Raw genomic sequence first — 27,554 nt, 5'->3', positions numbered from 1 at the left:
CTGAAAACAGGCAGGCAAAAAGAAAGCTGTGTGCCAATGTTGTGGTCAAGTGTCCTTCAAACGCAGCACTGAAACAATCTAACACCTCATCGATGACAACTGACACTTTGTGAAGAAAGCCATTTGCAAATGGAAAAACCGTTTCTCAAAATTGATACTTGATCAGTTGAGATAATAAAACAATAGTTTGTTTCCGAAAACAGATTGTGATCCACTTATTCATTTCATCACTACAATTTAACAAAAATTGAGGGTCACTAAATAAATTATTTTTAAGAAAGTCACTGCCCCAATTCTACTCTATATTTGCTCCTAGTTTAAGTTACTTTATGTATTAATACAACTATTTTGAAACACACTTAAATATTACGCCCTGAATATTTGACTTTTTTATTGTTTTTAAATAATTATGTCATGATCAGCCTTTATTTTGGTTTTATTTTGTACATGTCCTTCCTGATCCCACCCTACTCTGCCGTCATGGGCAATAATGATCCATCTGCTACATAAAACCTTCTGGGTTCCAGTGCTGTCTGCCCGAAAGTCTTTGCTCTCATGCAACATGGCTCCTCTCTTCTATCGTAGGTTTGTTCTCTCTTTGTGAACTGTATCTTTGGTCCTTGGGCTAGTTGCACCCTCTGTGTGCTAGTTCTGACTCCCACACACATATTCTTTTGTTAGTTCACCAGGTGCTTACCTGCTCTTATTCTTCTTTTCAGTATTATGTGAGTGTTTTGACCTCTGTGTTATCTTCTCATCTATTTTTTTAATACTATTGCCCTGTGTGTTCAACTGCTCGTGTAGTTTGTATCCCCCGTTCTCCAGTATGTGCTGACCGGAGTGTGTTTCTGTTTTATTTCCGTGAAGCTTCTGAGTCCCTGATCTGTTTCGGCTCTTTTCCCTCAGTTCTGTATATGTATTTCACTTCCAATTTGGTGAGAACCTCAGTTCTACAGTACTCTCTGTCGGTTGGTTGACTGTCATGAATTGATATATGTTAAACTACTCTCTTGTGGTCCGAGTCTGTCTGTTGGCAGTTGCCACACACACCTGGGTTCAGTCAGTGTCTGACCCTCACAAATTCCCCAGATTTACGTTCTTTCGTTCTGCTTTTTCCCTGACGATTGATTGATCTTGATTCTTTCCTGTATTGTTCTCCTTCTGATTTCAGCTATCCGATTTTAATATTTGAATAATTGTAATACATTTATATTTTCACTTATTTTCAAGTCCGGTAATGAATTATTAGAACCCAAAACCACTATGTGTAGGCAAGTTTGAAAAACCTCTGTTACTGGAACTATGTGACCATGTTTAACAGTAAGTATTCCTCACTAAATCCAGTCAGGAAATCAGGAACATTTCATTGACATATGACACATGTTTTCTGTTGCTGAAATGTTGAGTCACTTGCGACTTGTGCCATGCCCTAGGTGATCAGTGGATCTTCATATATTGACATAAGAGCCATTATCTGCACTCCGGGGTCCACCCTGAGGCCTCTACACATGCTTACTCAGATCACCTCAGGATGCCCAAACCACCTGATGTGAAGGAACACTGGTTCTACTGGGAGTGCCAAGCTTTCCACCCCGTATATCTGAGAGAGCCAAGACACTTGCAGAGAAAACTCATTTCCCCACCTTGCATCAGTTATCTTGTCCTGGCAGTTCATAGCAGTCACCAAACTAAAGAGCGCTCCACTGCTGCGCCAAGAATTGTGTCCCTAAACATTTTGAAAAGCACTGGCGACGAAGAGCAGCCCGGAAGGAGCTGCCAGTTTGCTGTTAGGTTTGGAAACAAAATCTTCCAAATTACTTACAAATACTTACAAGTCAAATCTGAGGTTCTGTCGCTCCTCGAAAAAGTAGTCCAAAATGAATTTGCGTACAAAGTCTGGGTTCAGTGTGTTGTCGATGACCTCTGTCCGGCCAAACTGCACAGAAGCACAAAGACGATTGAGCACCACTGTTCATTATAAGAACTTCAAATGTGATTCTTAATGAGCTCATTTCAATCTCCAATGACGATTCCACTGGATTAATCATGAATGCAGCAGCTGATGTATCATATCAGTGCGGGTCACGTAGGTTGAGCTGTGGCATTTCATTCAATTCCTATCAGTGCATGCAGATGACATCCTAATCTAAACTGGGAATGGCGCGGGCAGCTCCATCTGAACTTATATCTGCATTTATGAATATATTTTATGAATATTCTCCCTGTCATTATCATACCAGGCCATAGTTAAACAGATCAAATGTGAGTTCACAGGGACGGATGAAACCATCTAGTGATGACCATTAGACGAAGATGTGGGGACGTCCCGATGCCACTTTTTTGTACACCACTGCCACAGATTTCACTTTAAACGTTTAAAGTTTAGCCTGGGCAACAAATGCATATGCTGATATATAATGTATAAGATCCTGGTTGTGACTACCAGTGTCTCTGTAACTACTAATGTAATTATGGAGGGTTTTCTTGAATTAAACGTGTTTGAAACTACAATCTTGGAAAAAACCCCCACCAATATCTGAGTTGTTTCTCTTGCTGTGCAGATGGTGCTGATCAAATACATGGGGCCGATGTCTTTTCAACTGACCACTCACCTCCCTCCATTCCTTGTTGCCGATGCCTTGTGTGTAGAGAACGCAGACTGTGGAACAAACAAAAACCTTTCATTACCAAAATCGAAGAGGAGACTTAAGATATGCAAATATGTCATTTCATAAATAGGGAGCTAAAGATAATGTTGGTTAAATAACAAAATATATATTTGTTCCCTGAGATAGCAAATTACTCCTTTTTGGGTTACAAGTTTTTTTTTTTCAATATAACGAGGCCAATTTGATAACATTGAAACTTTTATTAAATGTTTCAAAGATTTTTCTTTACTGCAAAGCCAATAAATTTGTTCAGCTCATACTATATCCTTCCCCCAGAGGTGAAGAACACTTCAACATACTTGAACTCCACCACCGATGGAAGGCTCTCACTTCCAACCTGGAGTTAACGAAAATATTCTTACCAGAGTTTGAACACAATTTGCAGAAAAGCCATTTGGATTTAATAATGATTTTTTAAAACGCAGGACCCCTACTTGCCATGATTCCAGAACCCAGTAGAGGGTTCTAATCATAGCATATTAAAGACAAAGAAAGCCACGAACACGCGAGCACCAAGGCAGCGTAACAAATGGGCTGTTTTATTAAATTCAATCCAGCCTCATAATTGTGGCAATAAACGTTCATAACATCCCACGCTGACTAAAATAAAACATCTCCTTCCTCGCACTCAGACGCACACTAAATTTGGAAAGATTCAGAAAAAAAACTGTCCAAGTTATAATTTTCACAAGCCAGCGAAGTGTCAGAAGAGTGGGTGAGAGCGAACATGTCTCCAAAACTCTCATTTGAGGGGTATAATCAACACATCTTGTGTCATCATCATCGTCATCATCATCATCTGCTATCAGACAGACAAGAGCAGGGCGAGAGAGCAGTGCTGGATCTTACTTGGGTCAGACTTGGAAAAGGTGTCTCTGTCCAGCAGGTTTCTGTGGAGACAAAAAAGGAGAGTGAGGGGCGTGCAGCGAGAACGTCGCCAAATCTGAACCCACTTCTGTTCAGAGACAGTGGAGTCTGACTCTCTTGAGAGGCAACAAGACGATGAACGAATGTTGGATGGGTGGATGGATAACAGCTTCAGATACTGTATATGGTAGGATGGAAAAAAAGGATGAATCGATGCTCAGAGGCGGATGGATAAACAACTAGACCGATGTTCTGGAAGGACATCTACTGGTCAGATAGATAAATAGATGAGTCACACAGGACAGATTGAAAGGTGTCAACAGAGAAACAGGGAAAAGATAAATGAAAAAGCAGATGGAAATTGAACACAGATTAAAAAATAGTGGTGGATAGATCAGTAGTATATAAACCAAACCCAACAAACAGGAACCAGGTTTGCAGCTGAACAGCTCTGTCTTCGTCCTGAGCAGGCTGTTGGAATGGAGGCGAAATGTTCTGCCCTTATAACAATGACGGAAATTTGATATAAAAAATGTTGAGCGGCTCAATCATCAGTTCTGATTTGTGAATAATAAGCGGGGAGATGAAGGACCGGTCGTTCGTAAGGAGGTTCAATCACTCATCTGAGGCCTCCACAGAAGTCTGCAACCGCAGAGGTTTTCTTTGCGAATGACTTCGGATACAAGCACTTTCACTGGTGTTGTTTTTGGCAGCCTCTAATTTTAGCGTCCGTCTAGTTTTAGCGTCAAGCTGTCCATGTCTTTTTAGTCTCAAGTCCAGCTTTAGGTTAGGGGTGCACCAAACATTCAGTGGCTAAATGCTGTTTATTCGGCTGAATAGTGCAGAAGAAGCAACATTCTGCTTTGGCGGCAAAGAGTCACGAAAGCCGTGACAGCATGCAGAACAGCCTGATGATTTTAGCTTCAAACGCGATGCCATGGAATATTATTTCAAAAAGAAAAACTCGCCGTAGAGGTGAAACTAGCACACACCATTCTCAAAGTCACCATTACAGGAATCTGGCAACAAAGTGGAGGATTTTCACCGCTCGGCTGGTGACCGAACAAGGGCAGTTCAACGCAAGCCAAAATCATTGGAATTTTCCGACCTATGTATCACACATTTCCGCTTTATTTGATCGATTTCTTTGTTATGGCGTCATGGTGGAGCTTCAGTGCAAAGGTAGATTCAAAGTCTGCATACAGTGTTGAACTTTTTGGATATTTTGAAAGTGTTGGAGAGTGAAAATGGAATTGCAGATCGAAGCGAGTGTTCAACCAAATCGTACCCATACCAGGAGCCTTCTGTTGACATTACTAGCCACAGTGGCTAAGCAGAATTGTACCTTTTTATTTATTTATTATTCAGTTTATATTTTTGAAAAGTAAAGGCGAAACTTTTTTTTACATGTCAAAAATGTAAAATAATTTAATAATTTACTTTCATTGAAAAACATTTTGATCATATTCAGCAAAATAACTGGGCGAAAACACTGTATTCATGGAAACTGGCACGATGACACTAGGGGTAGGGCCATATACTCGACATTTAAGGTGTATGGCTTTTTCATGTTCTGCAGCAAGAAAGTAAGTATTGAGTCCAAACAAAAGGTTAGGAGGATATGGCGAAACCAATTGAAAAAGGCGCGAAAATTTTCCTGAGTCAAGTCAAGACAAGGAACTAAGCTCTACAGGCAGGTCAAAATTAAAGGATTGATTCATGTCCCAGTCGGGACAGAAGTCTGGAATCAGTTTCAGAGAGGGCAAGAAGAGACTCATACAACGTGAAGGAAACACTTTCATTCGTAACGCTGGCTGAGAACGGACCATGGCTTGCTGAGCACAGTAAAACTGAAGTGGAATTTCAAACATTCAGACAAAAAAAAGAATCAATTAATTAGTTGAAAGAAAGATGACAATATTGTTGCCAGGCAACAGTATGTGCAGAACTGATTTATGTTGCGTATTTTTTTCTTGGCATTGTGAAGTCCAAAACATGGACAGGGCAGGGGTTGGATGCAAACTGGACTGACTTAACCAAAGGGTAGCCATCAGTCAAGCCAAGACGATACACTAATTGGTAAAAAAAAAAATAATAATAATAACAACAATAAAAAAAGATGTCTCTTCGCAATGATCCACTCCCAGGAAGTGAGAAAATAAACTCAATTATGCCTGGATATATTAAATCGTACCCAAAAAATGTAGCTAGAGGAGCTGCTATAATATGTAAATTCATATAGTAAACTAAGGTCAAGCGAGAGAGGGACACATCAGTGTTAAAAATGAGTAAAGAAATACTGTAAATATTAAATTTAAAATGAATTCTGATGTGGGTCGCTCGTTTCAAATGGGCTTCTGGGCTGCCCTGTTTGTGATGTGTGAGTTTGCTGGTGTGTGTGAGACGCTTTGCTGTCAGGGTTTCCACCTCACAGGATAATGTGAATGACTCACAGATCTTTTTTTTTTCTCTCAGTCTATCCTAGTACTTAGACATGAACCAAAGATAGGGCAGTGAAGTCAGATTAGATGGCCTTTATTAGTACCACAGTGGGGGAACAAAGTGCATCATTATTTAAAATAAACTATGCAACTAATTACCACTTTACACAATTTTTCAAATGGATTTATTTAATTCTATTTCGAACAAATGAAGTGGAGCTGACTGAACATGACAGACATGAATTATGTATAGCCTTTTTGTGGCCTCATAAGTGCGATATGCACATTGATATGTGGTCACAATGCAACATATTTCAGAACTTTGGAACAGTGACATAAATTCATATAAGTTCAGCATATCGGGTGAAACCAATGCTCATCGGGTGAGGCATTAGCACAGCTGGACCACAGGTAACTATGGCAACCATTGGCAGTAAATTAAGGACACTTGAAAGGCAGTTAGTTGCCGGTTATATGTTTTAATCTTGAGTGTAGCACACAGGAACACTGTCAAAGTGTTACAATCATCACCACTTTGAGCCAAATAGTTTCAGTGCACTTTCCCCAAATTCCCTCTGCCTCACCGTCTTGCAACAGGAGGGAGGCCTTCTATTTTTAAATTAATAAACACCTGCAGATCACCTATTGGGCCGGCTGGAGAAGCTGTGTCATTGAAGTGTGTTACCTTGACGACGAGAACACCCTCAGGGACCGTCAGAACACTCTCTAACATTACAAAAATAAATTGCCCACAGAAGGGGAGGAGCAGAGAGATTGAGGGGAAAAGAGAGAAGAGATGAAGGGAATACACTCTCAAGAGAGAAATAGAGTTAACAGAGGAGAATTACTTCCAATCTGAGAAGCAACAGGAAGCTTTTTGGAGACGTGATGGCTTTGTTGATCTTTGTTGTGCACGTTAACAGCTGAGCTATGTGGGCGAGAGCCACAAATGAATAGAGCAAGTGGTCGCAAGACTGCTGGAGAAGATAATTACCAGGAATTAACTATAAAAACGGAAAACTTATTTTAGAATCCTGCACAAATGTTCAATAAAGCGGGGGTGTGGCAGGGCAGCAAGACAAATGCATGTTTATAAGATCTGGCGGCAGATTATTTTGAAAAGCGTTGGAGTTCATCGATGAGATTTCTTTCAATGGCGTCTACACTCTCTTTCCACAACAGGGAAATTTTGCTTGTCATAGGAGCAAAGCAACAAGACGTTTTAAGACATATTGTATATCTAACATTTAAGACATACACTGATGCAAACCGATCCAGAAAGAGCTGAAGGTCACTGTGTGATGAAGCCATCAGAACCAAATCAATTGCAAATATGGATTTTCAGGACATCGAACCGCAAAACCTTCCTGCCTCGAAATCCTGTCCACAGGATTGGAGACCGAGTACAACCCTGGTGATGACCAACTGTAACTGGAAAAACATCGGAGCACCCAAGAATGCGGACACGCCTCCCTCTCCGGGATACAGAGATTGTAGAATGCCTCTCACACCATAGTACCGCAACACCTCCCATAAAGATATCCGGTCATACGTACAAAGCACATGTAGACTGGCAGGTCCTACTCCCAGGAATCCGGACACTGGACAAATCTCATTGATTCACACAGTTTTGCCACTGTGGAATTTTCTGACCACCAAAGTGACTGCAGCCTGTGAAACTGACAGACCGTCTATCAGCCTCCAGCTTTGTCTCCCGAACAGACGGTGGAATGTCTGGGTTAAGGAATCCCTCAAAGTGCTCTTTCCAACAGCCTATTACATCTGCACTTGAAGTCACCAGTATTTCATCCTTACCCCTAGTTTCCACTATGGGCAGCATTGCCACCTGGAACCATGACATCTGAATTCTGAAGTTTGATTTCATCAAAGAATAGTCTCAATTTGGGCTTAACAAAAGAATCTGCAAGTAAAATTTGGGATGTTCGGATCAGGATTTTTGTTGCAGATGACAGATACCGATCAGCCAGAGTGCCGATCACCACAGATTGCCGATGCTGATCACATGGATTGACAATGAATTTGCAATCAAAATGATGAAACCTTCGGTGTACATGATTTGAAAAATGTAACCATTGAATCATTTAAATTCAGACACGTTTTTATAGGTTTTATAGGCAAAACATAGAAAAACCTTGCAGAATACAGCAACTATTCTGTCAAAAAAAAAAAAAAATTCTGTCAAACTAAAAAACATTTAATTTGATGTGAGACATTGCATTTGGGTGAATCTCTAGAGCAGACCTGGGCAAAGTGCGGCCCGGGGGCCAAATGCGGCCCTTTGACTGTATTTATGTGGCCCTCCTGGAGTCAGAGCAAAACTATAAAACTGACATTGTTGTTGTCTCTGACATTTTGTCTTATGGATTGTTTTTTGTTTATTATGATGTAACTGAAACATAACCTTCTTGTTTAATTATTTTTCTAAATCTTTTCCGTTGGCTATTTTAGTAGGAGTATTTCGTGTCCCTTAAAATACATCAGAATTGAAAGTAAATTTTGAAATGTATCAGCCACATTGACAATCTTTAAATGGAATGTGGTTTAAATAAAATAAAACACAACAAACCAACAGTTTCTATGCATTTTTACAGTGTAGATTCATAATCACACATGATTTTTATTTTCAATTTTCTCTTGTCCTCCTCTCTTTGTGTTTGACGGCCCTTCTCAACGGTCACAATATATAACCCGGCCCCTTGGGACATTTAATTGCCCACCTCTGCTCTAGAGACTATGATATGTACTGGCTGCTTGCACTGGGAGTCTGAGACAGACAGCACAGCATTTATGAGAGTCTCTCCGGACGTTTCAAAAGCTTCAGATTCAGGTGGCAGACGAACGCTGCACCCGACACCAAAAGAGTGACAGATTTGGTAGTTTCCGTCTCTGCGTAAATGACACCAGAGAAAGGCTGGTCATCTAGCTCTGTGAAATTAATGATCATTTATAGGGTAATTTCCTTAGTGTTCTGAATGTCACACTTGGACCAGCGGGTGTTTCTAACTGTTAGCTGTTCTAACAGCCTGCTGCAGAAGAACTTGCAGTCTCACTTTCATCAGCCCGGAAAACTCTCTGTGCTCTTTCATGGGCTAGTGCTATAAATGGTGTATTTAATTTTAACACGCTTCCTTGTACAGCATTTTCCCGTGCATGTGCTGCAGGATGCAAACTTTAAATGACAGATTGAAAGAACCTCCACACCAGACATGCTGCTGCCGAGTGAGCAGAAAGTAGGGAGGAGCGGATTCATCACAACCAGCGGGGCTTCATCAGACTGCTCGCTGTCATTTGTTGTCACCGGCAATGACAGTTGTTGTGATCGGCATTCAACGATCACGCTGATATCAGCCAATAATGATGGTGACCGATCAATCAAAGGATCCCTAGGTAAAATCATACAAAATATCTACTAGGGACACGAACACACACCGTGCAGCATAACCAGAGTGAAAAGAAGACACACAAACACACCCACTCTCCAACACAGACACTGAAGAGTAGCTTGCGATCCCTCCCTGCTTCTCTACGAGCGTTGCCCTAATTCTTCCTGACAAGGGCTGGGCGAGCCAAGAGACCATCTTTGTAAACACACACGTGCAACAAAACACACATCAGCCGTGTGCGGCACACACTTGGGCTTGCGGCATTTCACCTTAATTGCCTTTGTCACCGCTTTCAGTGCAGTTTCGTGGTACCTGCTCATCGTCGTCCATCCACACATGTCACGTACGTCAACTGTTGAGCAGTGGCAAAGGCCAAGTGTCAGTCGTGCAACATGTTCAATATGACAGGTTGATTGATTAGAAAAGCAGAACTGTTTTGCATCATATAATTTTCCCACACTATAAAAACAAAACAAAACACGGCCATCAATCGACGTCTACATATTCCATCTAACAATTCTTGGGTCCTCCTCCTCCTCACTCCCCTGAGAACAGGCTAAAATGGATATGAATGAATAGACAGGTACAACTCAAATGATGAGAATGAGAATTGAGAATGGAAGAAATTTTAATTCACACTTCCCATTTTATCTCAAGTTTGTATGATCCTCGCAGCAACGCTCCTCAATGCAGCTGCAATTTGATGAAATAATCTCTGCTAGATTCCACTAGCTTCGGAGACAACCTTCCTTGCCCTTTATCGGAGAGGATAACAAGGTCAATAGAGCATTACCGCTTCATCAAATCACCGAACTCCTGTATTTAAGCTATTCCTTCTACAGCATTAACCTCCGCCAAGTTTGACAGGGCTGTCAGGACTCCTCCGTCTATTTGCCTTGCTGCACTTCTGACCCCCTCCACCACGGGGTCATCGGAACACCACTTAGTATATAAATGTAAGTATTTGTTTAACTTAATCCTTTAGTTCTTTAAATGCAGCCAAACTGTCTGTCACAATTTTGAGGCATTTTGAGCACTTAAACGGTTAGCAGAGCCAGTGGATCTTAAAGATCAAGAAACAGTGCGAGTGCCCCAAACAAAGTGACACCTACAGGGGTTGGACAAAATAATGGAAACACCTTAAAGTTTTTATAGTTTTAAGGTGTTTCCATTATTTTGTCCAACCCCTGTAAGCACATTGATAGGGAGGATGAGAGTGAGGCAGAGGACATTTGTGAGGAGTAGTAACCCCGAGAGTCCAGTTTTCAGTATTGTTTTTGCCTCATTTGCTTCAAGACTGTGCTGCAGTTTACTTTGATGCTTACTGCCGATGTTCAAATTTGGGGGAAAAAAGACATATTTTTGCAATACAGCACAGCTGTAACATTTGAAACACCAGTGCACTATAGTTTGTTTACACGAGGTAGGGGGAAACCCTCAGAAGAAAAAAAAATTTCTAGCTAAAAGCCTGTCTCAAGATGTTATCATCCATTTCTTCTCCGGTCAGTGGTCCGGTCAGCTGTACAGGGGACGACATCCCCCACTTCACACAGATCAGAACTTGCATGCACCTGATGTGCTGGTCACATGCTTTTTGCTCGAGGGGCGTCTCGGCGTCCTGGGGGCAAAAGATGAGAAATTGGACGACCCTGTTTTTTTCAGCAGGATGCAATAGTGCCATAATCCTAGCGCCATGATACAGGTTTCTATGAAAAGGGTGTTTCTCCATAGTAACATTGGTGAATTGAATTAAAATGAGCAGATTCTCATGCCTTCATAACCCTAACCCCCCATCTCAAAAGGCCAGTGGTGCTGAAGGACGGCCGCTTCCATCCTGCAGTGTGTGTGGCTTCCCTTCACACTCTCCTAGGGTGGCGCCCTCCACCAGGCCTACCCAGCAACAGCCTACACCATGCCTGTGCACACACAGAGTTGAGTCAACCATCTAATATGTAATAGAATTCATGGTGAAGACGATGATCCTATTCCACGTTTTTTTTTGCCAGGAGTAGAAAAATAGGATCAAATAAGCACATAAGCTACGCTTGATGTAATCCATTATGCCCAAGTTGGCGAGAGGAGGCTTGGTAAAGTGTTTACAGATAAGCCAGGGGCTTCCCACATTACAGGGGGCACAGCGGAGAATAAAGAGAGAGGAGCTCTCCCTGGATGAATTCCAACAGACAGCGTGATGCGAGTGGGACGGAGATGACCGTATTAGAGCAGCCAAATTCTGGCTGTGAGCATGATTTACTGTACGTCTGGTCATCAAGATCTGTGTCACACTGGCAAGCTGCTCCTTCTGTCAGTCATGAAACAGTCAGCCAATTTTCCATCCTAAAAATGTCAACCATTTCGGTGTTCACATTCCGACCCACACCAGACTGGGATTGCTGTTGATTGATGTGCTGAAAATGTCATGGGATTGATGGAGGGAATCACGGGGGGAGTGAAAGTATGCGTTCCAGCGTTTTATCGCCACATCCGTCAACACCTGTGCAGCTACTTTGGCTAGTACTTGAAGCATTCCTTGGCACGACCTTCAGATGAGATCAGATGAGCGCAGCTTGGACATCGTCCCACTGACCAGCACTACAATCACCACATCTGCCATAGATGAACAGGCACCCGCCTTGTTCTAAGCAACATGTTCGAAAAACTAATTCAATTAGCAGACCTCACAAAAAGTGAAAAAGAACACTGCTGAGGAGATGTAATCCAACTAAATTCAATACAGAAAGTATGTGAACCCTTTGGGATTACTTTGATTTCTGCCTAAATTGGACATGAAATATGTTCTGATCTTCATTTAAGTCGGATCAGGAAGTAAACACAGTCTGCTTAAACTAATACTGCACAAAAATATAAGTTTTATTGTTATCATTTCAACACAATATATATGTCACAAGTGACTCTCAAAGCCACAATAAGACAGACTGTTCAGCACTGTTGCTACTCTGCTATGGTGTGGTCATCCTGCAAAGATGACTGTGAGAGCACAGAAGAGAAGGCTCAATGAGGTAAAGAAGAATCCTAGAGTGTCAGCTAAAGACTTAGAAATCTCTGGAGCACTATTGTAGCACTATTGTTGACAAATCTACCAACAGGAAAACATTAAACAATGGAGTTCATGGGAGGACACCACAGAGGAAGCCATTGCGGTCCAACGAAAACATTCCAGCATGTTTGAAGTTTACAAAAGAGCAGTTGGATATTCCACAGCAAAATATTCTGTGGACAGATGAAACCAAAAATGAGTTGTTTGGAAGGAACACGCAATGCTATTTGTGGAGAAAAAAATGCACACCAATATCAAAACCTCATCCTAACTGAAATATGGTGAAGGAGGCATCATAGTTTGGGGCTGCATTGCTGCCTCAGGGTCTGGACAGATTGCTGTTATCGACGGAAAAATGAATACCCAAGTTTATCAGGACATTTTGCAGGAAAACTCTGCCTGCCAACTGAAGCTCAACAGAGGATGGCTGGGCGGGGCGATGCAACCGGACAAGGACCCAAAGCATGTAAGTAAATCAACAACAGAATGCCTTCAACAGAAGAAAATACGCCTTCTGGAGTGGCCTTGTTAGAGTCCTGACCTCAACCCGACCGAGATGCTGTGGCATGACCTCAAGACAGCAATTCAGATCAGACAACCCAAGCATAGTGTTGAACAGATGAAACAGTTTTGCCCAGAGGAATGGTCCAAAATTCCCCCGACCCCCTAGACCTGTAGTTGCAGATCTGATCTGCAACTACAGGAAACATTTGGCTGAGGTTATTACCTGCAAAGGAGGGTCAACCAGTTATTAAATCCAAAGGTTCACATACTTTTTCCACCCTGCTCTGTGAATGTTTACATGTTGTGTTCAATAAAAAATATGAAAAATTACATTTTTTGTACTGTTTTTTTTAAGAACACTGTGATTGTATAATGACGCGACTTAGATGAAAATCCGAAGATATTTTATGACAAATTTATGCATAAATTCAAGTAATCCCAAAGGTTTCACATACTTTTCCTTGCAACTATAGGCCAGTCACGATAAACAGTTAAATTACCATAAAAGTCTGTATGTTTGCTTGTTTGATTTCCTCGTCTCCCATCTCAGACGGCTGCTTCAACCCATCTTCGAGGAGTCACTCTAATTCGGTCTTAGACGTATATAAGGCGCATTCGTAACACTGTAGAATGAAGAAAGAGAACCTCTTGGCAGTCATGTCACAGTTACGTCGTCTTGTGATGAACTCAGACTTTAGACAGCAGTCAGTAAGTTGCGAGGCTCAGGGGAAACACATGACAATGTAGTTGTGTAGGAAAAAAAAAGATAAATAGATAGTCAAAGCCACAGTCACACAGGGCTGTGGGTGGTGAGCCCAACAACAGGGACAAGCCACTTGGTCGAATTTGGTCTAATGTGCTGACAACAAATAACACATCAACACATCAAACACACCAGCCGAGTACTTTTATTAAATGCAGGGTCCACTTTCTTAAATTACATTTTATTACTATCATTATTTTTAAGGACATTTCAGTGTTATTCAAAATGCACTTTGCTAACTGTGGTGAAAATACTGATAATAAAGGAAAGAAATACATTTAAAGACTGTGCTTACATTTTCTTTAAATTAGTCATTACCATAATTTCTGGACTATAAGGTGCTGCATTTTCCTCATGGTCTGAACCCTGCGGCTCATAAACCGACTGGGCTAATACATAGATTTTTACAGGCTTAAGAGCATCATGCTGACAAAATATTGAGCCTCTTCACATCAGACCAATGAAATCACAGGCGATTTATTTACCTTAAAGCGCTCAAAATGTGCTATCCGCATGTGTGTATGCAGCTCCGCCAACAGAGCTGATCTCCTAGAGGACCGGGGACGAGAGGTAGCAGCTGAGACCGAGTGCATTTTGAGCGCTTTAATGTCAAGACGTGGACAACGTGGTCAAAACTACAAGATTTGAAAAGGAAAGTTACTTCTTAAATTGAGTGGCAGTGGCTAATATTCTGGTGCGCTCTATAGTCTGGAATTTACAGTGCTTTTGTCTATCAATATTGTTAACAATAACATTGTTAAACAGCAATAACTTGGGATACGTGGGATCATTAATCGACCAGCAAACTGTGTTATCGTGACAGACATAACTGTATGATAAAACTTATCGCCCATTGGAGACTGATAGCACTTTGTAGCAGTAGGCGTACCATACTGACTGGGAGTGGAATACACTTGTGAGCGCAAAGTAGTCACAGCGTAAGACCACCAGTTGTCTTAAGAAAAACTGCTTCAGCAAGTGCAGAGAAAAGACTTATTTAACCAGGTCGTGCGTGGTTTGAGTTGCCTTAGCATATGAGGATGACCGCAGAGCAGCTATAAACGTACTAAAATCGACATGCAAGCAATGTGTACAAAGTTGTCAAATAGAACCTGCCAAAATTTGAAACACCTGATGTGAAGCACCCAGACTTGCTTAAAGAATTGACGGCTGAAATTCTGGTTTCGCAAAAACGCTGTGTGGCAATGTTTGACAAGAGATAAGATCCATACAAGCACACGAAAACATTCAAAAAATGGATTTGCAGGCATGGGACCTATTCTTATCTTGAGGAAGCCTGTAAAAGATCAATGTCTTCACAGATTTGAAAAGGCTATGGGATGGATTACGCTGATGGTTGGTGGGCTGTAAAACAAGATGGTAGCCTCCATCTACCCCTGCCCACAACTAATGCACCTCAGAGTTGTAGCTCGGTCTACATGAAATATTTTAAGTAAAAAAAAAAAGTGATGAAAAAGAAAGATATTCATTGTGATTGGAACTTGTTGATAAAGACTCCTACATTGCTGCATAAATACCAAACTTAGAGTCTCCGAACTAAATCCAAAGGTCACATTTTGAGTAATAAAATTGAAATCATAATCCAGAAATGACCAACTGACTCGTGATAACAATAGACACAAAACACAAAGAGACACATGAAAGCAGCAGCTGTCCGGGAAAAAGGAAGTGCTCTCTCCGCTTTTATGAAGTGAGTAGATGAAGATACCAATTTAAGTCAACCAAACCAGCGCAACTGTGTTAAGCCTATGTTATAAACATGTCAGAATAGAATACATTAGCTGCGGTTAATTATTAATTCTGTCACTATTGCGGTGCTCAGATGTATTTGCACCCTTGTCCTTTGAATATGCTTGAAGAAGTGTTAGCTCAGGAATTGAGCACTGCATGATGAAACCGCTAAAATACTGGGCAAAACAAGAGGACTGAAATAAAAAGCTAGATCAGAAACAGAACTACAGGTGTCTGCTGGCCCAGGAGGAAGACCAATGTCCACTCAATGCATGGCCAACTCATGACAAGAGCTGCGAGTGTGTGCAGCCCTTGACCTTTCAGCAATGACTCGGCCGTTCCATCACATGTGGCTGAATTAATTTCCTGCTGCGACAGTGCAGCTGATGTATGGAACCAAGAATTCATTTTTTTCTGTCAACATCCACACATCTGTATTTCCTCAGGGACAGCATTTTCATTTCAGCTCTGTGTCACAAACGTAACAAGGAAACTCATGTGACCAGAGTAGGGTGTTGGTCTGTTCCACAGCTGTTCAACGCACAAAATCAGTTGTCTCCTAAGAAGTATTCCAGCATCAGGCACCAACATAACAATATTAAATAGATGACCAATGAATGCTTTTAGATGAGGTCATTGACAAGACACTCAAAATGTCCTCAAGTGTTAAGTTGCCAGTCAAAAAATGGATGAATGAAATGACAGACTATTCCTGTTTAAAATTTAACATGAGTCAAAGTGTATCATCAACGGACTGAGACACATCAGGATGGTGCTTGCACGTCTGTGACGCAGTTTCAAGAATCTTTTTGTCTTTGCGTCTGCTGTCTTTATTATACTTTATTTATTTTATTTTGTATATTGTTTTTTCATAGGGGTCGGAATCGATTAAAATATAAGCTAGTTAATTGTAGAATTTGCAATTAATTATCACAGTTTAACACATTTTTTCAATTTGAATGAATTTGGTATATTACTGAATCAAATGATGGACCCATACATACATTTAAACAACAAAATATTGTTTATTTTGCATCAGTTTGACAACAGCGATGGTGTCATCACAATGGTGGCTATATTCAAGTTTTTCTATCACCTTATTAAAACTAAAGCTCTTTTAATGTCCTAAAAATATTTGTATAAGAATTTCAATTTTATAAAAATTTCAAGTACATTCAGAGTAGTGGAAACCCTGGCCATTGTGTAGTGAAAAACATACCTGAATAAAGGCAAACAGATGCTTTTATTTGCTTTTGTTCAGGGATTCCTCCATGTTTGTTGTTGTTGTTATCATCCTTACTGTGACGTGATCAGTGGACCAGGACCTCCTGCACTTACAAAGGTTCTGCTTTATCTGGAGAGCAAACTGTTCAATTAAATTAAAATAAATTAAATTAAATTAAATTGAATTATTTTTTGTTGTAATTAATGAAGCGTAATAAAGTTGTAATGAATTAATCGTAATGAACTTGTTAAAGTCCCAACACTACTTTTTAATAAACAGCATGAATTGCCTATGTTCAATGACTATGAATCTCAGTGTAGTCTAATACCAATGAGGGGTTAACTACATCCTTCCGATGAGGATGGATTACTCACTGAATATGCAGTGTTTATAAATGATACAGACTGAGCCAGAGGTTGCGTGAGACAAGCTGAGTGAGACTGCTACAAGCTTTAATGACAACTACTGTCTCTAAGTTTCAATAAATCAATTACCAAATATAGGCACCTAAAAAGCAGGCGAGTACAAAAGACTTCTTTCCGGAGATGACAGATTGCTGTCTCTAGCAAACCACCCTACCCACTAATCGACAGGTGCTATTTTCGTTGCTGCTGTAACTGAAATCAATAAAAGGTGAAAGAGGTGAATGTTGGAATTGAAGTTATTGTCTTGAGTTTCCTGACCTGTTTTCGACCTTCACTGGGGGGTTAAAGCTGATGTTGATGTTCCTTCTCAGCGCTGGAGGCGTAAAAATTAAGATTTTTTTTCCTCCAAAAATCTGAAACTCAGGTATAAAACAATCACAGCACATCCCAAAACTAAAGAGCAGATTAAATGTTGTTGAAACTGACAATAGGATCAATGCAGGGCAGCTCAGACAGGTGGTCTTTAATGTCTTTCTCCCTCTGACTGCCAGCTCCACTGCGCCTCATCCAAAATCATTGCTGCTCCCCACTGTTAAGAACCACATGGAAACAAACAATAAGTGTCTGTCTACCGTCGTGTCAATGCACTCACACACATCCCATTGTGTTTTCAGGCTGGCACTAAACCAGTGCGCAGCAGGTGACACTGTCTGGGCTTCAAACTGATGTTGGTCAAGGTTTTTTTTTCAGTCAGAGAACCATTACATGAGCCTGATGAGGCCACAAATGTCAATGCGAGAGGGAAAGACCTGAAAACTGATAGTGGGTGAGTCACATCTTGGGATGTTTAAAGGCAGGGCTGATGGGTAAATGGAGTCGACCCCACGTTTGGAACTCAGGCCACCCGGGGATAAAGATTTTCTCTCATGGTGAAACAGAAGACACCAGTTCTCTCAGAGATAGGACAGAGATCAATAGTCTGAAGTCTAACAAAGAGTGATAACTCCTTTTCTGAAATGAATAGCAAGCTATTCTTTGAAAGAAGTCCTGCAGTTAGTAGTAGACGCACACATGCACGACACGACTTCTGCCATTCTTATCTGTTGTTTAGGTCATGCTGATTTTGGTGTTGGTCAGTGAAACCTAACTGGATGCCAGAATCTGTTACTACTTTTGTGAAAGAAGTCATGCTGTTGGTCCAACACACCACATAAGGTGCTAATCTCAGTAAGGTTTGAGCTATACCGATATTTATTATTTACAGATATTTCTATTTGCCATTTGTCAATATCTTAACTTAATTTTTTTCTGATGGATTAATATTATTATTCCTGAAGTATCATTGTAGTATCGAAAACGGTATTGAGTATTGAATGTCTGGATGGGTATCAATATCAAATTTGCAGTTGCATTATCGTCACAACTGTAGCTTCTGCTACATACGTGAGATAAATGCTTCCCATAGAACTCGTGCATTACTGTTTACAGATGACACATTTGTTCACATTATGGTGTCAAAAGAGTAGAACATCAAAACATTCATTGAAAAGTGGTAGTGGTAGCATCCACCCTAAATGTTGGGTGGATGATGTAACATTGCATCATACGTGGATGTCCGTCAGCAGCGGCTATTTTTCTTTCTTTTTTTCCTTCACCAACACTTGCTGACAATGCGGCTTGGGTGGACGTCAGAGATTTGTGCCGAACTCTTGGTCGAAATATAGTTTGACTTAATAGTTACAAATGTGGAAGAGAGTTAACTAATCTGGACCAAGTTTAAAAACCTAAAAAATATTAAGTTTTGCATTTCACATCTGGTTAAGAGCAGGATAAAAACAAAAGCTCACTTTGTTTGGTTAAAATATGAAGAAATGAATGCAAACATAAGGGGAGGGAAGGGGTCTCTAACATACACTTAGATGGTATGAGGAGCGATTTATGTGAGTCTGTAACCTTGTATTTCGATGAACGGACACAGAGATCTACATTTGAAGCATAAGGAAAGGCATGTTGTTCTTAATTCGGGGAAGAAAAGCCTCTGGATGAAACTGTCCTGTGCTCAGTGATCCTGAAGTTTTAACATCTCAAAACATCCCCAGTCCCTGTTACGCTGCCTTCATCACAAGCAGCTCAACTCGAAGTCTGAGACACATTTGCACATCTACAGAAACAGCTTTGTTGAATTACAGCTTCATAATCCCATAATAGCTACAGCAGCGCTTGTTTGTGTTGATAATGGCCGGTCTCAGTGCCCCATTTAGCGTTGAGACAATGCTACGCAAACAGCATAGCAGCATCACATTACCACAAAACTGTAGTGTAGACAAGCTGGGTGTGTGTTTGCACCTTTGATCTGGAGCGTTTCAGGAGAAGATAACAGTTTCTAAAAACACTAAAGATTACCTAACTCCAAAATTTCTTGTTTAAACAGATTACCTAACATCGCAAAACAGCAAACAGCAAGCTTTCAACCTTGTACTCAGATGAGCTTATTCTTAAAGTATTTATACAGGTAAGCACCTGTTAGTTCTGCCACATAAAATATATCTAACAGTTTATGTGGCTATAAAAGTATAATTAATTTTTATTCGTTTTAATGGCTGGTCATACTGAATATGAGGGAAGTGAGCATGATGGCAATTGCAGTATGATTCAAAATGAAAATAAAAAAAAACTCAGTTGCCACATTCACTTCAGATGGCAGGGCTCGAAAAAGCAAAAGGTTCTCTGAATAACACTCTTTATAAATACACAAATACAACCATGGTCACTACTATCACCAAATACATGTGGGAAACCATTTTTATTATTATTTATTTTTTTAATAATAAATCTCAATGACAAAATAAATCGAATGGAATATTGAATCCGGCAAATGCATATTGTCCCAGCCCTATCAAATATAATTCCACAATGTTATTAAAGATTGTGGGAGTTGTGGTTGAGAGGCTGGACCGAAACTCCACTCCGCCACTCGGCCGTCAGCCACTTTCAACTGCACAGGTTACCCCCGTGAACTAGGTCCGTAAGAAGTCCAATAGGGTGGACCAAGTTAGACAATGACCGATGGGGAATCGGCTGGATAAGAGCAAGCCTTTTAAAAACACAAACTACTTCATGAGTAGGGCTGGAATGATATGCATCTGTTCCCATTCAGTTTCACCCTGATAGATGAGCAGCATTTCAATTTATTACTATTCAGATTTACTACGAATCCACGACTTAGTGTGATTTTATGGTCACATTTTTGATTTCCTTATTTTCCTTTTTTTTTTTAAAAACAAAAATGTATATTGTAGTGACAGCTACAGAAAACTGGTTAAAAACAAAAAGGCCACAGTGGATGCTTTTGCTTTAACCCTACAAGCACATACTGTATAGTGCATCGTGGAGGTGAATGTGATCTTGGCGATTTTCAGGATTTTGTTGTCATATGTCAAAACTTTCACTATTTCCTTGTGTCCTTGTTCTCACAATTGTACACCCCATTGGATCTTACATTGACAGTGTTCAGAAGATGGATGATAAGCAGCGGTTAGCCTATTTCGTAAACCGTGTTACCCTCCTCTTCGTGGAACGAGTCTTTGGTACACATTTCACGCAAGTTCTTGTTTGACTTGGGTTTGAAAGTACAAGTTTGCCTCAAATACACTAGTAAATTTATACTTAGTAAAAGACAATAAATTGAAATTCTGGGGAAATATGTCGATGTTTACTATTGTCAAAAAAAATGGCAACCCATACGTGAATCGATTTTTTTTCCCCCACTCCGATTATTCACAACAACCAAGGTACCTGATTCATCGTTTCAGTCCTACAGAAAAATGAGATAAGACATGACTAATGAGGCATTTAGGTCAGGGCCCTCAGTAACAGTAAGGCTGTGTCCCATTTCTCATCCTAACACTTAACACTAGCATTTGGTTTTGAGTGCCCTCCACTATGAAGTGCCCTCCGACAACGAAGTGAAGTGATTGACATCCCTAAGAATTGGGACAACACTTCATGAAGTCACATGTAAAGACAACGTGTCATTGGCTGCCGTGCTGTGTCTTGTTTCCTGCGTATCGAGTGAAGTTTTGTAAATGCCAGCTCCAACGTTTTTGCAACCTCTTGCATCGGCGCTGACAATCTCACTTGGTTTGGTGAACCAATGGGCGGAGCCGAAGCCAGCTTCGCCTCTATGTTGCGGTGATAGATCAGTCAGAGGTATGACGATGTTAACGTTAACCTGGATGCTAGCCGACTGTTGTTTGTTAAGAAGAAATAAAAACATACTGTTGTTCATACATGTTGTATTGTTCATGTTGTCAAACACGGTAGACCATTTGGGTCGTGTGATACGAGAGAAAGTAGTGGTCCTCGGTACTCAAATGTCCCTGTTGTCCTAGCCAAAATTGTTTTCAAATAAAGTACTTTGGCATCCTGGAAATCTATCCACACTTCATATTCCCACTTTGTTTCAAGTCAGCTACGGAGCCCGCTCGGTTTGAAGGGATCATTTCACGTGGTGAACAGAGAGTGCTCTCTGCCTTAGGAGTATTGGGACGCTACACTTACATGTGAACGCGTAAAACCCGAGTGTTAGGGAGAGGAATGGGACACAGCCTAAGTCTTCAGTGGGGTAGTAAAATCATTTGAACAAGTGAGAAGGGGCTCCTCATGGGGTGGCCAGAGAGAGTCATGGGGTGGCATGCTTCACTATACCTGACCCTGTCGGTGCCACGGCGCAATTGTGAGCGACAACATTGATCAGCAATAATTGTGTTTGTGTGTTTTCACTAGGAGCTGGTTTGACCAATGAGCATAACCGGACACAAAGAATAATGGAGGCCATTACCTCCTAAATTCCCCCCGAGTCTGACTTGTGGCAGGTGACAAAGTGCATCCAGAGGTAATTAATTCTCTTTGCGTTGCCTGTGGACTTCTCATGTTTCTCCACGTAGTGTATTGATTCATTGCTACTACACTCTATCAGCGCCACACAGATGCACACTCCCGTCCTGCCCTGACCCATGTCCCAACAGAACACATCAGCAGAACTCGCTGACACACAACAAGACATATTTGGAGTTTATGCCAGTGTGGCTACTTTGGCTGCCCGAATGGCTTCCCGTCTCCTTTCACGCTCTTTTCAATCTGCCGCTGCCTCATCCCTCTCTCTCTCTCTCTCTCTCTCTCTCACGCTCTCTTTCTCTCCTCAGTTGACGAGTCATTCAGGCTGCTGAAGTGGCTTGATAAGTGTGAATTTAGCAATTAAAAACCTCAAAAGCAGACATGATTACCGCGCTTGTTGGCAAAATTGCCAGGCACTAAACAGATTGTGGTCCAGAATCTGGTGACATCTTCGATAAAAATAGTGTTTGAGCTTCATTAGCATAGCGTGGATACTCTCTGTCTGCCTGGGCACACGCCGAAAAACACCCCGCGCTGTCAGCGACTGGTCTGTATACCGATACCTGACCGTAACCATGGCATTCCTTGGGTCTGAGTTAGAAGTGGCCACCGAAACACACGCACACACAAAGCCCCCTGTGAGGCATAAGAGCTGAGTGACTCAGACATTTTGCAACCTCTGCCAGATCTGTTCATATACAAGGCGGGAAGATGACATGAGCTCTTATTCACAGAAAGGACGATTCCCACTGCAAAATCTGTTTTCTGTTTCGAAAGCAGGCCACAAACCTTGAAACCACTTGAATACGTGAAATAGTTCCGATAACGGAATCAGAGTGAAAATGAAACGCCTCTGCTCCCAAAAAGTGGTTTGTGCACACGCACCTACAACAGGGTGAAAACCCAACAGGTGGTGATGCCAACAAATACTTACGTATGTTTTATGGCATTTCCGCTCATGGGTTGCCACAGCAACAATCTTGGGCATTCCTCCCTAGTCGCCCCTTTAATGTCCTCACGGCTGACCTATTATTATTCTAGTCAATAAGAGTGTTTCCACTAGGGCCACCACACAGCTGCTCTGGTTGATCCAAAGAAGATGAGTTGTAAATCTTAGGTACATTTTCAAAGTAAAACACAATCAGACCTTGAATTATATTTGACTCAGAGGTAGGGGTGGGTGAGGGTTAAGCGATCACAATGAATAATAATAGTCAATCTTGAATATAAGCCCAGTTTCTCCATTGAACACTCACTGGCTATAAATGCTCCTCTCACTCTGGACCACCAGAGGTCGACCGTGTTCCGAGTCCGACTGAAAACGGCGAGATGTGCTGGTTCCAAATATACTGAGCGCATTCTGTTGTCATCACGAGTGAATTTCACATAATGCAAGATAATAAAATTTAGTACATTTATAAACTTATCGATTAGCCTGTGGCAAGTTCTGGTCAGGATCGCACAGTCGTCTGCTCGTAGCAAGCTAACCAGATGACAGAACCGTGGCGTGATGTTGAAATTCTTGCATCAGCACTTCACAAGCTTGTGCTATTGCAATCATGCTCCCCATTAGCTCACGAAAGTCTTAATATTTGAATCTCCTCAAATGTTCATGTTTGTAATGTATATCACCTAGGTGGCGTCAGTCTTATTCAGTCAACACGGAAAACCGAAAAGGACCAATTAGCCTTTTCGATTCATCATGTCTATGAGTTGAATAAAAGCTAAGTTGACCTTTCATTCCAGAACCAACACATTTAATTGGACTTTGACCACCATGGCTGACCTGTGCAGTGTAGACTTTTTGTTCAGCTGCAGGTCACTACTCTGGCAGAAATCACTCGACAAGGGAGGGGAAAACTGTGCTGAATACAAATCATAGAGCCTTTCCATGGAGAATTAAATAAACAGCAGCTATTCCACCCCGTCTCCTTGCATCATGTCAAACGTCCTCACAGCTGCATGTCATGATTTCATATGCCAAAATGAAGTGACCAACCGAGAGTAATGTCAAATTCCACAGTGACAGCACTCCAAACAACTGAGTGAGTACATACAAGAGGCAAAACAGCAGCAGCACTATTTAACACAGCGAGCCAACATCCTTTACAATATCTGCATATACAGTATACACCCCTAACAAACAACTGCAGTTGCAATCCAATCTCCTGATATGCCCCAGAAATACAACACGTCATCACGACTGACACGACACAACTGGAGATTCAGGCGAAAGAAATGAAAAAGCAAAAAATGCACTTGAAGGCAACACAAGCCAATCATTCCACAGCACCAAAATTGCTACACATGATGCTTTGTAAAAAATAAATACCAATACCAAGTGTCCCTGAAGGCGGCGTGATTGAAAATGCCATTGAGGGAAAACACACTCTAGTATTTGATGTTAAGAAATGCTGTTCACAAAGGACCAAGCGCATGAACAACATCAGAACACAGTGCAAAAATGCGGAAAAACAACAAATCTTAAAGTTTATTTTTCAAGATGTCTGTCCAGCAGCATTTGTAACTACTGAGCACTAGTTCATTTTGATACAGTAACACCTTGCGATGTCTCTCCAAATAAGACCCTTTGTTATTGTGTTTCGGGCAATATCCTTTGTTATGATGTGTGTAAGCAAATTGTCCCAGTGACACAAGTAGTCACCAGAGCAGAGTAGTTACAGCATATCTGTACTCGTGCTTGAGCACTGTTAAGATTAGATTTTTGTCCCATCCAAATACCCCACATCATTGACCTTTACTCCACGATGTCAGTAAACATTTTGGTGACGATGGAAGTTGGGTCTCTTCACTTACTGGACCTGACCTTCTGAGAAGCTAAGGGAACTAGATGGAACACAGTTGTGTGCCAGGTGGAGCGTCACCAGTCAAGGCAACACATCATCGTTAAATGAGGACGAATACAAACATCACAACTTCCACATACTAACAGTGTGATCAACTTAGATAGTAGACATGAATTGCCAGCAATTTTGTCATTCAACAGAAAGAAAATTCCCATTATTTATCGAAGAAATACATTTGCTCCAGAACGCTGACTAAACTGTCATGTTCGTGTTGCGTTCACAGACTGAGAATTCCTGTATATCTCAGGGGGAAACCAAAAGTGCACACAACTTCAAAATATGGTGTTCCGCGATAGTTATTCAGTGAAGCAGAGAGTCGTTTCCTTACCTGCCAGAAACTGTGATTTCAACTTTAGTAGCCGGAATGGACGAGTGTAAGGTCTCCGCGTCGCCGAACGACGCCATGTTTACGAAAGTGTTGCTCATCCTGTCAGAGGTTTGTTTTGGGTTCCCCCCCTTCTTCCCTCCGCCCAGCGGAAATCCAGCCTTGTGTTTCGGTAGGCAAGACCGCGGAGGACGGAGCTCAGCCGCTGGAGAGGGCGCCTCCTCGGCGAGAAGTGGAGCAAAGGTGCCGGGAAGAGAGCGAGAGAGAGCGAGGGAGCTGAGGCGGGGAGTGATGTCACTCCTGCTGTCTCTCTTTCTTCCCTCTGCTCTGCTGACTTTTCCTCATTCCTCAAGTGTGCATCACCACAGTTTACTGGATGACCAAAACATACAAGGCCAGTCTCACACTGACATGGACCTTCATTCAGCTTCAAATTTAGGTGTTTTATTTCACTATTTTTTTAGCAGTTATGTCACGTATTGTGGTGCTAATGGCTACACAATAGCAATGATGTAAGTCACAATATTTATTGTCTACAGAATCATCAATCATTTTATTTGGTCTAAACAATATTTATGAGAGACAAATATGAATATAAGTGAAGTCAGAAAACCAGATGATAATGGCGTATGGCCCTCAGATCCTGCAGCATGGCGCGACACTTGTGACCTGCACTGTCTGGAAGTTGGTCCACAGATAAGCGTGACTTGAAGGTTGGTGATGATCCAAAACACCAAGCCCCCCGACTCATTCCCGACGTCCTCCCTCCTCCTCCTCCATTTTGCTTGGTGATAATTGCAATCTGCTGAGATTAGAGGAGCTTCTGACTCCACATTAGCCGAGCGGGATCACGCCTCATCGGTTCTGGTCATAAAAGCAGCAGCGTCTGCAGTAGCTCCGGTATTTTTAGCCAGAGAAATATTGACCTCCTGAGTCTGGATGCTGCTCATCATCCACTTTACTGCCACGTCGGTTCGCTGGCCTCCGTTTCCTGCGTTTCCTCATGACGCAGCCTGCGCATCGGAGTTTGGTTTCTACAAAGCACGTCAGGATTAGGGATGTTTTAATTTCCGCCACACTCATACATTTGTCTGGCCCGAGAAGCTAATGCTAACAAACAGATGTTAGCCAGAAACACTGGACATTTCTAACGTTGCCAAAATCATAAAGGCTTTCTCATGAAGTGGTGGATAATATTTGCGTATGTATAACAAAGGAATACTATTGTATACTGTATTCACCAAAAGAAAGTTCAAACATGGGACAAAGGCTGAGATGCTAAGGTAGGCGAAGTGCTAATGAATACATCCACGAATCAAAAGCTAACATGTTAAACACATAGCCGACTAAAATGCTACGAACAGACTCAACAGATCGATTAGACGATGCCTTTATTTTTTAAGTGCCTTTAACCCTTTGTAGCATTTTGACCAGGAAAACTTTGAAAGGCTGAACATACCTTTCACCGAAGATTAACATGGAAATCCTGTATGTGTCTATTTTTCACCTCTAAAATAAACACCAACACAGAAGAAACGCAAATGAGGTCCCTTTCCACTTCATTTCCCACTTATATTAAAGTGTATTGATCCAAGTCCCTGCAAACCTGCACAATCGAAGTCTGGTCACTGGAGGTTTGCGGCTCAGCTTGGCAAACATCAAAAGCATACTTCAGATTAAAAGCAATTTAAAAGCAATTTGAAAGCCATTAAAGCGAAAGTGAAGCTATCGCATCAATTCCGGGAAGAGCAGGATCTTCAGGTTTCTCGCTGCATGATGGAGAAAAGGTGGTTCCCGTGTCTCAGATTATAAGGAACATGAACATGAACACAACCAGAGGGTGACATTGTCGAACCAGTTGCACAACAAACACGCCCAACCCACCAAAATGTGGCAGCAGTAACTAACTCGACAAGTTTTCATTCTCGAACATGAAGTCTCTACTCATTTGCAATCTATCAATCTGTCGGTCCCTTCTTTTTAAAATCCTGCTTTCCATCTTTCCACCCGAGCCATCCATCCACTTGTTAGTCCGTCCATCAATTCTTACAACCTTCAACCGTTCTTGCTGTCTATTTGGGTCCTTGTAACCAGTCACCTATCCATCCACCTACATCTATCCAACGCAGTCTTTCCATCAAAATCCAACTGTACCTTAGCATCTCAGCCTTTGTCCCATGTTTGAACTTTCTTTTGGCCAAGCAAAATGTGGAAGTATCATTTAAAATGTTATTGGTAAATGTTTTTAATAAATTGAATGACGTCAACAAATACTTAAATTCATTTTTAAATAAAGTGAATTTGAGAGAAAAGAGGTAGAACTGGAAAAAAGAGAGCTGAATATCTTTGAACGTGTGTAAAACTTAGTGCGGTTCGGCAGATTGCACTGACACCATGCGGCCATATAACAGAATTACA

General features: G+C 41.4%; 1 protein-coding gene across 4 annotated transcripts in view; it reads right to left on the bottom strand.

The window, feature by feature from the left end:
- The window catches only part of LOC128756895 (copine-8), a 64,058-nt gene extending 38,653 nt beyond the window's left edge, over positions 1-25,405 (bottom strand). For 2 of the 4 annotated variants that reach the window (XM_053861718.1, XM_053861719.1), the window contains exons 1-4: positions 25,140-25,405; positions 3,519-3,559; positions 2,613-2,659; positions 1,833-1,936 (exon numbers count right to left, since the gene is read on the bottom strand). In XM_053861718.1, the coding sequence (XP_053717693.1) occupies positions 1,833-1,936; positions 2,613-2,659; positions 3,519-3,559; positions 25,140-25,237 (290 nt within the window). In that variant the 5' untranslated portion in view covers positions 25,238-25,405. Of the gene's footprint in view, positions 1-1,832; positions 1,937-2,612; positions 2,660-3,518; positions 3,560-17,366; positions 17,462-17,534; positions 17,638-25,139 lie in introns of all 4 variants that reach the window. The other 2 variants (XM_053861716.1, XM_053861717.1) reach the window with 2 other exon arrangements.
- Positions 25,406-27,554: the final 2,149 nt, after the last annotated feature.

The sequence above is a fragment of the Synchiropus splendidus genome, chromosome 4 (assembly GCF_027744825.2).
Source record: "Synchiropus splendidus isolate RoL2022-P1 chromosome 4, RoL_Sspl_1.0, whole genome shotgun sequence".
In the NCBI taxonomy this organism is placed as follows: domain Eukaryota; kingdom Metazoa; phylum Chordata; class Actinopteri; order Syngnathiformes; family Callionymidae; genus Synchiropus; species Synchiropus splendidus.
Note: the sequence above shows the minus strand (reverse complement) of the source record. Positions and strands in the feature narration are given on the sequence as shown.